Source organism: Epinephelus lanceolatus, chromosome 15 (genome assembly GCF_041903045.1).
Source record: "Epinephelus lanceolatus isolate andai-2023 chromosome 15, ASM4190304v1, whole genome shotgun sequence".
NCBI classification, from domain to species: Eukaryota; Metazoa; Chordata; class Actinopteri; order Perciformes; family Serranidae; genus Epinephelus; species Epinephelus lanceolatus.
In genome coordinates, this window is record NC_135748.1 from 6738051 (window position 1) to 6750993 (window position 12943).

Here is a 12943-nt window from a genome sequence, read left to right on the forward strand (position 1 = left end):
TAGTATAATACATATGATTTTGACTTACATCACTTATTCACACCAAAGGCCCCATCACTATGCCTGTTTATACCTGGTATTAACAAATGGACAGCTCTAAGTTGAGGTGTGAATGCACCCAATGTGTCCTCAGTTTTGAGATCCAATCATTCAGACCACATTTGTAGGTTGTGTTTCATAATTTCACATGTATTTATTTCACGGGACTTTTTTTTCCTAGTTTCACATTAATTTCTCATATCACATCTTAAAGGGTTGAAGCACTGAAATACAGTGGCAATGGCTAATGACTCAGTGGGGGTGACGACAGAATGTAGTAATCACTTTTCAAAAGTATATTTTGCATTAATTTGTTGTAAACAAAAACAAACAAACAAACAAAACATGCCTCTTTTATCTCATGGCCATCCACAATGATATGGATCAGTGTGACAAACAGACATGCCATCCTGCCCCACTCCCCATCATGGGTGTTATAGAGGGGGGAAAGTGTGGAATGAAAAGTTTGGTTTTGATTGTAATCTTTTATTCCAAATAATGAAGCTTGCGAAAGTTCCGACTCTCTTTACACTGTCATTTCATTTACAGATCTCTCTGCCTCACTCCAGCTTCTTCACTATTAGATAGCTATGGGCTTCACTCTAAATTAATCCAAGCAGATTTTGCAATGATCTCCCTAAGCCAATCATGTCACTGCTGTAGAAGTTAAAAGTGTTCTCCCCTCTGTTGCGATCAGTTGTCATTTCAGGATGAACAGACACAACCCACCTCCACCCTATTTTCCTGCAGTCTTCCTCACATCCATTGCCCAGTCCTGCTCCTCAGCCCATCATTTTCATCCTTCAGCCATCCCTCTCTTCACCTCCACCACCCGTGTCTAGACTCCATCAAGGTAAATTTTCTGACTACCATGGCATCTCTACCCCCTAAATATACACGTCACAGTGGGGTCTAGTCGCCAAAGAACTTTTCACTATTCCTCTTTATTGCAAAATGGCGCAAAATGGTTTCGTCCACCCCTGCACAGTTGTCTCTGAACTCAGACAGAACCAAGTGAGTGACTGCTTATGCTGCTCAAGTCTTTCTACAAGCAAAGGGATTCCAAAAGAGAAAAGAAAAAAGAAAGAAAGGAAAGGGGAAGAAAGCAATATGAAATTTCAAAAGGTACTTGATATAGACATGGACATGGGTCAAGAGAGGAAGGGCAGGGGACCCACAAAGACTACTCACACATAGGGCCCAGAATTTGCTGCTACACCTCTGCCCCCACCCCCAAGTAATAATGAATTCTCTAAAACAAGACCACACCAATGGTATTTTCAGAATGATTTATTACATGTTATGGATAATGAGTAGTCATGGCTGAGGAGGAGAGGGTTTAGGGATGAAGGGATGAGGGTGTTAAAGTTAGAACAAATAAAAAGTCTGTATAGTTGCATTGAATGTATGGGTTTTGTTGTGTTGTTATTTATCATTTACGCTGCTTTTATTGTACCCGTTTTCAGGAACATTGGAGACTGCGTTAAATGCATCTGTTTCATGTTGACAGTTGATGCATATTTTATGTATGATAAAGACTACACAGTATGTAACACAGCTGTCATTACATTACAACCTTACTTGAATTTCAGTTTAGCTGGAGATTGTTTTCTCTCCATCCTATTTTGTTACCATGTGCAACAAAAGCTTAGATTAAAATGACAACGTCCCAGCAAAGCAGTGATTTCATCTGGGTGTCCTGATCCTAATCCACATGATGCTTTTACAAAGATTCACCAAAGACATGTAGACCTGTGCTAATACAGTGTGTGTGTGTGTGTGTGAGTGTGTGTGTACTTGTATTTGCACATATAGGACCACAGCACATTTTAACCAACAGAGTGAGGACATTTTATAAAGTGAAGTGATGCTGATCCCTCCTTGCTTTTCCAAAGGCCTGTTTGAGCATTGAGACTTGATTTTATTGTTCAGGTTTGAATTAGGTGTGGGTTGGGGTTAGGCATTTTGTTGTAATGGTTAAGGTTAGGGTAAGGGGCTAGGGAATGCATTTTGTAACAAGGGTCCTCACAAAAATAGACGTACAAGTGTGTGTGTGTGTGTGTGTGTGTGTGTGTGTGTGTGTGTGTAAAGGAGATTCAAACCCCACTATTCCCCAGATGAGCTGAAAGTCAGATGACATGTTGTAATTTCACATCACAGCTGTATCGGTCATAAATACGGTTAAACCTTTTCACATGACAGTGTGCACGACTGGATGGAGGGTTTTTGTAAATGGATATGCAATTCCCTCCCTCTCCCTCCCCCCTTCTCTCTCTCTCTCTAAGCTGTAATGCACTCCAACAGCTGGCGTCCTCTCAGCACATCTTCACACACTGAGCAGCCAGTCTGCTGCTGTTGCAGCAGCATCATCCTCTTACACACCACAAACACAACGAGCGACTCTTTGAAAGGCTTGTCTGGATTTTGCATGGATGCTCCTTTTTGCTACAGCAGGGAGTAACAGAAGTGTTTGGGCTATATGGAGGACAAGGTAAAACAATTGCACTTCTTTTCTGTAAAAACCTATAACTGGACAAACTTTAAAACACAAGCCAGCCTCATGAGGAAAAATAATCACATTGAAAAAGTGTTTTTAACAGCAGCAAATGCTAAAACTTCTCTTTGAGACCTACTGAGCATGTGTTTTATATGTTAGCAGTATAAATTACTAGCCTGTAGACATCCATTTACACAATGCTTACACTATTAAGCCTTTATTCAAGGTGACTGAGGATTAGTTTGAGTGCTACATATCACACTTATAGTACAGATGGAATGACTGGGCTGTCTATGCAGTAGAAAGATGCATTTTTTTTAAACTGGTGCTACATGACCAGAGCAAACAGAGGGAAAGGGCTGTGGCAACTGTTTTTGCTTGAGAGTTGGAAAACCTTTAACTTTCAGAATGCACTGCACTGGACCAATAAACACTCCTGCTGGTGGGTGACATGATGTGAGTTGGTTGCTCATCCAAAAAGCAATATGGCAGCTGTCTGGGGACAAATGATCTCATATTACAGTTAAACATTAAGCTTAAATATGTTTCTGAAATTATTTGGGGCAAAAGGGGTCTTTACTCTTTTGGTGTTTCTCAAAGTCAAGGACAGATTCCTAAATGGTTGAATATCAAGAAGGCTACAGATCCCATTAAATCCCAACAAAGGACAGTTCCAGTGTCAAGGATCCTGTGTCTTCACTGAAAGCCAGGAAGGAGTAATGCCTAGCCTCAGCAGGATTCGACTCGGAAGGACCCCTTCTACCAAGAAAACATCCCTGACTTTGAGAAGAACCATTTGTGTCCATGGTGTTGGCATGCGTAACAAAAATAAGGAAGTACAAGTACAATTGAGCAGCAGCCCCAGTGCCAGTGAAAATCTGTATCTATCTATCTATCTATCTATCTATCTATCTCACCTGAAAATGTTTAAATGCAACTTTGCAATAGCAAATAGTTTTGAAAGAAACATAATGCGTCCAGGATTACATTTTTGATCTGCATAATAAGAAAACTGTTTAAATGAAAGCATCTGCAAAGTTATAAAATGTTTATACTGAAAGTATCTTCTTATTCATAATATTCACTGACAACATACTAATATCTGCTCACAGAAACTAAAACAGCAGGAATGTTTTTACTTGGTTAAGATTAGTGAAACATGTTGTGATTTGAAGCCCCAAAAGAACTTGTTCACTTTTTCAGTATTTAACCAAAACCACAACCACACAGTCACATATTTGTAAATGTAAGGAAAAGCTCACAATTTTTCAAGTCTGTCTTACAACAATGTCCATGTGCCCATATGAACATTGAAACAGGTTTTATTTGCCATTCAGACTGGCTACAGATTCCTTCCTAATCTTTCTCCAATGGAGAGATGGGGCACAAACAGTTTCTGTTTAGTACAAAAAAAGTATTGCAAATTTAGTCAAGTAGTAAGTCAAATCAAGTAGGCATCTTCCAAAATAACAGCCTTTTGAATATAAAAACCTTTTAAAGCAACTTCCAGATGGGCAGTTTTTTGTAGATTTTAATGGGGCATCATCTTGGAATGGAGTTTCTGGGTCTGTAAATATATCAATTATCTACATATTTAGCCTAGCTTAGCACAAAGACAGGGGGTAGCTGTCTGTCTTATATACAGACTAATTTGTATATGAAAAAAAAACTAACTTGTGGTTTAGAAGGGACTAATGGATGGAACTATTTCATGAACAATAGTTTATCCATCCACCCAGTACCTCACTGTAGCATTGGCTTTGTAGCCTGGGTTGCCATACCAAAACCAGGTTTTGGTTTTGGATTGTTTTTGATCTCTGTACAGCCATGGTGGTACCAAACCTGGCAACCTCTCTGTGATGGCAAGATTCCAGGAAGCTGCACACAGTTACTGTGCTGACTATTAATCAAGATATAGCTCCAATAACTCCCTGGACATGCCTAAACTTAATTGCTAGGAAAAATGTTGGCATTGTATGTTTCTGCAAACCATGTATATGTTACATATTTATGTTCTATGTGAAACTATATGTTTCAACAATGCTGTTGTTAACCTGTGGTAGGGCAAGGGACAAAAAAAACTTGGTTATAGTTGGGAATAGATCACATTTTGGCTTAAAATACCTGGTTTTGGTGGCACAATCCCAACAGGAAACACAGCGGTGTCTCAGCTTTTTATAACTCTATCCCTGCTGGAAAATCAGCTGCAGGTTGCTTAAAAATATCTATGTTTGGTGCCTAAAAAGCAGTTGAATACACAGCAATGACTTGCTAACAAACAACTGGTTTTGTTGTTTGTTGGTCTTGTACAGTGGTCTGCAGCTTGGCAGGTGACTCACCTGGGTATAAGACCATCCACCATCCCCTCCACCTCCCAATGACAAAGTCAGCTCATACACTACATCACTTAAGAAACGTTGATATGATACATGTTAAATGTGCAAATGTATTTGTGGTTTGCAGAAACGTACAATGCCAAAACAATTCTTGTAACTGGGCTGCATGCATACATTTCATACTGTATTCGGTAAACAGTATAATTGCAAATATACAGAGCCAGACTTCATGGCATGGGATAAGAACATTTACTATACAGAAAAAAATAGAACAATTGTATATGTACAGGTGGGATTCATGAGGAGAACAGTGGAGGTAATGATGAGCCCAAGTGTTTCTGTGTTCACATGCTTTGGGTTCAACACTGTCTATAATCACCATCAAAGATTAAAGCTTGACCCTTGGCATAGAGCATAATCTGACTATCAGCTCAAATACTGCAGCACTGACATGAAATCCTTTGTCATTTGGGTCAGATGATTAACATTAAAGGAGCAGGACAGTCAGCATGAGAATTCAGGTCAGTTTTGTTCAGTGAGTGCTCCAACAACACCATAGCACCAATATTCAGTCTCCTTTTAACCCTGGATTGTTGTCCCCAGTTACGGCCTCTGTAAACAAATCAAGACTCTACAAGAGACCAAACATATAAAGGACGCCACAAAAATTTTCAGAGGGAAAATCAGTAAGTTGTATTACTTAACAAGAATGAAACAACACTTACAACTTAATGAAGGAAACAAAATGGCTGAAGATCCCAGCCAAAAAATAAAAGATGGGGAAGTTGCTAGGCCAGCCACTCAATGGGCCATCATACCCAGCTCATCCCCATAAACTGCCTAAACCGAAACTTAACTATGCCAAACAAAATCCAAGAATTTAACTACTGGCAATCTCCAACCCAAACTAAAAAAACAAAACCCAACAAGCCAACTCAGGCTGGGAAACAAGGCAGGAAGACCCGTTGATGTCCTTTAAATTTCTTGGATAAAAACAACACGAAATGCTCAACACCATCATCTCCTTCTTAGAGTACAACAGCACTCCCACTCCCACATCACTCCCATCAACAGAGAGTTCGAATAGGCGATCAAAGTCAGGTGTAGAAAGTACGGCAGCATTAGTCAACAAAACCTTTACACACTCAAATGACACTGGCAACTCTGGGATCAGTGGTGAGTGTAGCTGTGACAGCAGAAAAGTTTTTACAAAAAACATCTATAATAGCCTGCCATTCCCCAAAAACCGGCCCAGCTCACATTAGGGACGGCAGGATAGCTTCCACCGTGTACTGGCTTGACTTGACATGACCCACAACTTTACCCAAGTATGCCACTGTAGCTTGGCCAAAGTTGCACTTTGCAAGATAACATTAGCATCACGCAACCTCCCAAACACAGCGTGGAGCTGCGGAATTTGATCGACTCATAAGCACTTAAATGTAACGAGCGTTATGATCACCGAGCGGTATCACTGTGTACTACAAAGAAGCATCAAGGGTCACAAATGCAGATAGGAGGATGCAGAGGATCTGCACAGTCTGGCTTTGAGAACCCATTCACCTCATTAAACTCGGTACAAAACTGTTCTGAGCCATCAGATTTATCAGCTAATACACGTGGTGAGCTCCAGGAACTAGAGCTAGCATGTAGATTACCTGCTTTTGCAGACGACGGCTTATCAGGATTCGCTCTACATGCATAATGTTTAACAGGCAGAGAGTTCCCCACATTGATGTCATGTTGCTGCACAGGGATCTAAGTTGGCTATCTAAAAATAGAGACACGTGAGAGTCAATTAAACTGGCCACATCCTCAAGTTGTGACTTGGACCTTAGCTTGGTAAGTTTGGTCCCTTTAGCTGCTACATGCTCCGCTATGTTTACTAGCCAGTCTGTCTGCTGTCTACGCACACACACACACATACACACACACACACACACACACAAACATTGTTCTAGATACTGTTTTAGCTGGGTTCAAATATTTTTATTTTGTGACAACAGGAATTGCAAGACCCATCATGCCAGAGCACTGCAGGATTGACATCATTCCTCTAAAGGTGGGTAGGAACATATTTGTTGTACAGTACAGTATATATTTATATACATCTATGAATGTATGTATGTGTGTCAGCAGTGATGAGTGAACAGGCACTGGTCCATGTGCCTTCATCACCATGCCAGGGCCCTGGTTACCAGACGGCCCTGCACCGAGCCGCCACAGTGGGGAACAGTGATGCCATGGCTGCTCTGATTCAGGGAGGCTGTGCTGTGGACCTGCAGGACAAAGTGAGTAGAGGACACAGTGTACATGTCCAAACTCTGTCACACAGAGGAAAATCATTCATATATTCTCAGATTGTGTAGTTGATTAAATGATGATAGTTTGTGATGAGGATACTGTATCCAATATGTGTTTGAGGACGGCAACACAGCACTGCATGAGGTGTCCTGGCACGGCTTCTCTCAATGTGTGAAACTGCTGGTCAAGTCAGGAGCTGATGTACACATCAGGAACAAGGTAGGACAATCATAACAATATACTTTACATTTCAAAACATATCATTTACACCACACAAGGACTACTTATTCTATGTTTCTGAAACTTTTATCCACATCTTGTAGCCTTGCACAGCGGACAGAGTTGCTTACTTTTCAAACGACTGTTCCAAAGTCCTTTACAGAACATAAATAAAGATGAGAATATGGCTAAACCAGGGGTGTAAATATAGACAGTGCAAGCAAAGTGGTTGCACTGGGGCCCATGGGGTGAGGGGGCCTGTAGAGAGTGGGCCCTCCAACTATATGTTAGGCAGAAAACAGGCCCCTGTGAGTAATTTAGGTTGCCACCTTAGAAATATGCCTGTGTTCAAAGAAAAACCTCACATTTAATTTAAAACTTTCCATACCCATTGATAGCTTTGTTATCTTCAACCTATGCCAGTCCTCAATGCCTATGTGCAGTTTCACATAGATTGACCACGTCAGTGAGTAGAAAAACATGGGACAGACAGAATGACTGACTGACAGAATGACACACTGACGGTTTCCGTGATTATGTACAGCACACCATACCATGACTTAGTCATACCAAAAATTAGAAAAGAAAAACAACATTCGGCCACAGGGGGAGCCACAGCGATCGGTCGCATTTTAGCCATTTTTAAGCATTTTTCTGTTGTTATAGCGCCACCCAGTTGCCAATTAGAGTTAAATTTCTCCAGTCACCTTGAGGCGTCCTGTTCTACATATCTACCAAGTTGAGTAAAAATCGATATGGCGGTTAGGCCTAGATAAGAAATTAGCTCTCTAGCGCCCCCATTTTGTTTGATCGGGTCAATAATGGAGGGTCCCCTCAGATTATGTGTGGTCATATGCCTGCAAAGTTGCGTGGTGATCGGTGAAACCCTTGAGATGTTTGGTCCCTTGATGATGCTCACCGAGTTTCAAGCAAATCGGTCAAACTTCCTAGGAAGAGATCGATTTTAAGTGTTTTTTAAAAAATTCAAAATGGTGGAAAATCTATATAACCGGAAATTATGGGTTCTTGAGGCAAATTTGTTCCTCATGAGGAGAGGCATCTCTGTGCAAAGTTTCATGTCTCTACGACATACAGGGCATGAGATATGCCCATTCAAAGTTTGCAATTTTAATCGGTTGCTATAGCGCCCCTCTTTGGCCAATTGATGTAATATTGCTTCCTTCGCATCCTCCCATGACCCTCTACCACTGTGTCAAATTTCATATGGCTTGACCAAGTCAGTGAGGAGAAAAACGTGGAACAGACACACAGACAGAGTTTTCGTCATTATATAGTAAGATGCCAGCTTTATTCTTAAAGAAATACTTCACCAACAAAATGACCATTGACATACCAGTTACTCAGAGTGTGTCAAACTGAGTTTGTAAAGAAAACATGTTTTGTTATCACATGAAATGTGGTCCCTGTTTACTTCAATTCATAAAGAATATTCACCTTCTTTGGATGTTCTGTCCACCATGGAGGCATGAGAGATAAAGTTCTCTTCCACACTTCAAAGTAACACATGGTGAGTAATTGATTTACAAATGGTAATTTTACAGGTGAAGTATTCCTTTAAAGTGCATGTTCTAAAGTTGCTTACATACCCACTATGACGTGACAGGAATGACTCTATATTCCAAAACACCTGCCAAATACTTCCAACAATGTGGACTGTCTTCTGGCTGTTTATCCTGTCAGAGCTATGATGTTACATGCTCTCCAGCCCAGTCTGTTTTGTGTTGATTCAGGCAGGAAACACAGCACTCCACTTGGCCTGTCAGAACGCACATGCTCAGACTGCTCGCCTCCTGCTGCTCGGAGGATCCACACCAGACACCAAGAACAACGTGAGTCTTCCAGCATCCCATAATGCACTGAGATGCTCTCTCCTCAGAGACTAACACAAGATTTCAAGAGTAGTAGACTCATTGCTGTGTCACTATGACACCACTGAGCTCTGGTACTATTGACTGTTGAACAGTGAGGAATAGTTTCATGGTGCTGTCAGTGCATCACTGAAAATGGAACTGTGCTTTGGTTCCAGATGGGTGACACCTGCTTGCATGTGGCTGCTCGCTACAACAACCTGACGCTGGTAAAACTGCTGCTCGGTTCTCTGTGCTCTGTGACAGAGAGAAACCAGGTACAATATGTCTGTGTAATCAGAGTATAATTACAGCCCATACAACACAAACAATTAAAAAAATCCATCACACTCATGTCGGTAAAACCATTTTCATACTGTTTTTGTGTCATTACTGTGGTGTGTGTGCGATTTCAGTCGTGCTTTTGTCTTGTATTATTGGCTTGTATGAGTGGGATCATGAATGGATTGCAACCTAAGGCCTTTCAAGTTTCCCAAATGCTCAAAGCGCTTTAACACAGCATGTCACATTCACCCATTCACACACACACTCCCACACTGGTGGCCGAGGCTACCATACAGGGTGCCACCTCAGTTACACTAAACATTCAGACACACTCAAACACTGATATCACAGCCAGCGGGAGCAATTTGTGGTTCAGTATCTTGCCATGACATGCAGACTTGAGGCGCCGAACCCTCTCCACCTCCTCCACAGCTGCCCCTATATTTATGAGTTGAGCACACTATGTCCCCTCCTCCAGCATACATTTATTTCCATTTTCTTCCTGTCCACCTGTTTCTTAATTCCCTTAATTTTTGCCTTACAGAAATAAGAAAAACATCATTCAACTAACAAACAAGGATTATGCACATTTACAACGTATAACATGGATAAAATGTATAATTTCACTTCCAACAGACATTTCAATTTTGTCACACAGAAACATTTGGTAAGAGAGTGGAGGGCGTGATTTCCCCAGGGCAATGCAAATGGACAGGATGTGGTTGAGAAAAGAAGCATTGTCTCACGACAGCTAGTGGGTCGTTCATCACCGCGTTTTGTCCCGAGGCTGGATACTTTAAGATGGTATCTGAAACTTGAGGGATCCCAAGTGACTTTTTACTTTCTTTTGGCCTAAGGATGGCTGAAAGAAGCGTTTGTCCAGTCTGGGGTAATACAGGGGTTGAGTCCTAAACATTTGACCCCCGGTGGTCTCGTGGGTCTTGTTCATTGATAATATTGGTTTAACCCTATGGGCCCGAACAACGCACAGTACGTCCAAATTCACACCTGTTCTTCTCTGTGGATTTTCTCCGCGACCATGCGTCATAGCGAGAAGCCATGCATATCACGTGAAACAGCAGAATCATAGCTTTCCAACAATACCAAGCACTTGTCGGTAGTTCAATGTTTTCACAGCGAAAAAAATGATAAAGTTACACTAAAATTATGTATAACATACAGCTCTGCACACACATTACTCTTGGATGGATTACTCGCGAATGCAGGCTCGCACAGAAATGCCACGCATATCACATGAAAGCATAGGAGCAGAGCTTTCCAGTGATAACACACACATCATTGTGCTGTCATCCCATCACGCTATAAATCCAGATTAATTGTCTACAAAATAAAAACCTGAGGAATTTCTTTACAATCCATTATACAGATCTTGTTATCAGTCACTTCATATAGTGAGGAATATCGTATCTTACCACATCTTACGCTTGCGTGTGTTTCTCCCTGTCTATCCACATTTGTAGTCCGGCTTTCAAGATGCAAATATCTCCATATTGTCCAGTTGACACTCCATCATACTTTGTATGACAAGACCAGCCACTTCACCTTTGTGCACCCAGACAACTGCAGCCTAATTATGCATGCATGACAGGGTCGTAGTCACCATATACATTGAGGGGGACATGTGTCCCCCCCAATGCCCAAAATGCCCCCCAATATATAACTGAAACTGAAAAACAACAACAAACTTTGTTTACTGCAAACAAAGTGGCAAATATTATCTTGGAGGACATCATTGCACTTGGTTGACTATTTTTCTATGATCTTAGATGTAAATATTGCATGTTTCTTTCAGATAAAACACATTTTTGACTTGTGAATGAGTCAATGGAACTTCTTGCAGTAATGAAAAAATGCTGGCAATTATGTCCGCCTGGCACAAACCACATGTTTTGGACAACTGTGAAGTGACAGAATGTCCCACCATCATGGTTCTTATATTGCCAGATTCCAGAGAGTCTCCCCTCTGCATATATGGCAGAATATGTCTTCTTCCAACCTGCTATGGTGAGATACATGTAAAAATGTAAGAATTTAGTCACACGGATTTGTTTTTTTCATTGATATAAAAAAATAATATAAAATACAGGAACATAGTAGGACATGAAATGATGGCAAATCTGTTAGCCCAGATTGTCCTGAAAAAAAAAACAAGATATAGCATGTGTATGTAGCCTTTAGAATGACTCTGATATGAGCTTAAAAGTAAAGGCAGTAAAAATACCCCAAAAACGGCTAGGGCCCATAGGGTTAAGGGAAGTCCAGAGAGGCTGTTCCTCTACATGTGATTTTGTTGTTTGTAATATTTATGATTATTTTGCTCACCTAAACAATTAATATTCCTATTATTACTATTCAATTGATCACCAGTCACTTGACGCGCTGTCAGCTGTCAGTAGGACTTCTGACAGTTGTCAATTAGCTGTCAAGCTGTCATCTGTTTGCAGCTCAGTTGATGTGACGTATTGTCCGCTGTAAAGACGATTGTGAGTCAGAATAGCAAGAAAAGCATGCTGGCTTACATACTGCAAAATCGGACCAGATGTAGTAGACATACTATGTATTGGGACATACTAAATCTTTTTCTGGCATAATAAATAGTATACCATACTATTCAGTATGGGTATTGGAATATACAGTTAGAGTTTACCTGCCTGCCTGTACCTTTTCCCTGTCTCATTTCTGTTTGCCAGTGAATTCTCAGTCACTTGTGTTTAGACTTGCCACCCTCACCTGGATGTTCAACAAAGCGAGATTAATATGTTACCAAGGTATGTTGAGCCTAAAGCCAGAGTTCTGAAAGGTGGTTCTCTTTTAACATGGCTAGATCACCATGGTAATTCATGCTACAGAGCAGACCTTCTCTGAAGCAGGTTACGTTCAGAGTTTTAGATTGAAAAGGTTCTCTACTAGGCAGCTGTGGCTCAGAAGTTTGAGTGGGCCATCCACCAATCAGAAGATCAGCAGTTCAATACCCGGCTCCTCCTGTTTGCATGTTGAAGTATGCTTGGGCAAGATACTGAACCCCAAGATTGCTCCTGATGGCTGTTCCATCGGTGTGTGAGTGTGTTTAAACTGAGTAGCAGGTGGCACTTTGTATGTTAGCCTCAGCCACCAGTTTGCAAATTGGAGAATGTAGTGTTAAAGTGGTTTGAGTGGCCAGATGACTTAAAAGGAGCTAAGTGCAGGTCCAGTGCAGGTCCATTTACCACTCTCTTTTGGGAGTGTTTAGAGGCTGAGTAGATCTGAAAGCTTTTCCTGACAACATTCTCTGTGAGAACTGTGTGATTCTCAGCCGAAGGAATACCTCATTGTCCACACTGGCTGTAAAAGAAGCCTTGGTTAGTCTGTTATTATTTATTTAAAGATAATATTCC

At 41.1% G+C, this 12943-nt stretch overlaps 1 protein-coding gene across 1 annotated transcript in view; it reads left to right on the forward strand.

Annotated features, from left to right (window-relative positions):
- Positions 1–2372: 2372 nt before the first annotated feature.
- ankrd6a (ankyrin repeat domain 6a) overlaps positions 2373–12943 on the forward strand; it is a 32623-nt gene continuing 22052 nt past the window's right edge. Inside the window, exons 1-6 of the mRNA XM_033641943.2 lie at positions 2373–2530; positions 6879–6934; positions 7012–7163; positions 7297–7395; positions 9147–9245; positions 9443–9541. Coding sequence (XP_033497834.1) covers positions 7014–7163; positions 7297–7395; positions 9147–9245; positions 9443–9541 — 447 coding nt within the window. The 5' untranslated portion in view covers positions 2373–2530; positions 6879–6934; positions 7012–7013. The remainder of the gene's footprint in view (positions 2531–6878; positions 6935–7011; positions 7164–7296; positions 7396–9146; positions 9246–9442; positions 9542–12943) is intronic.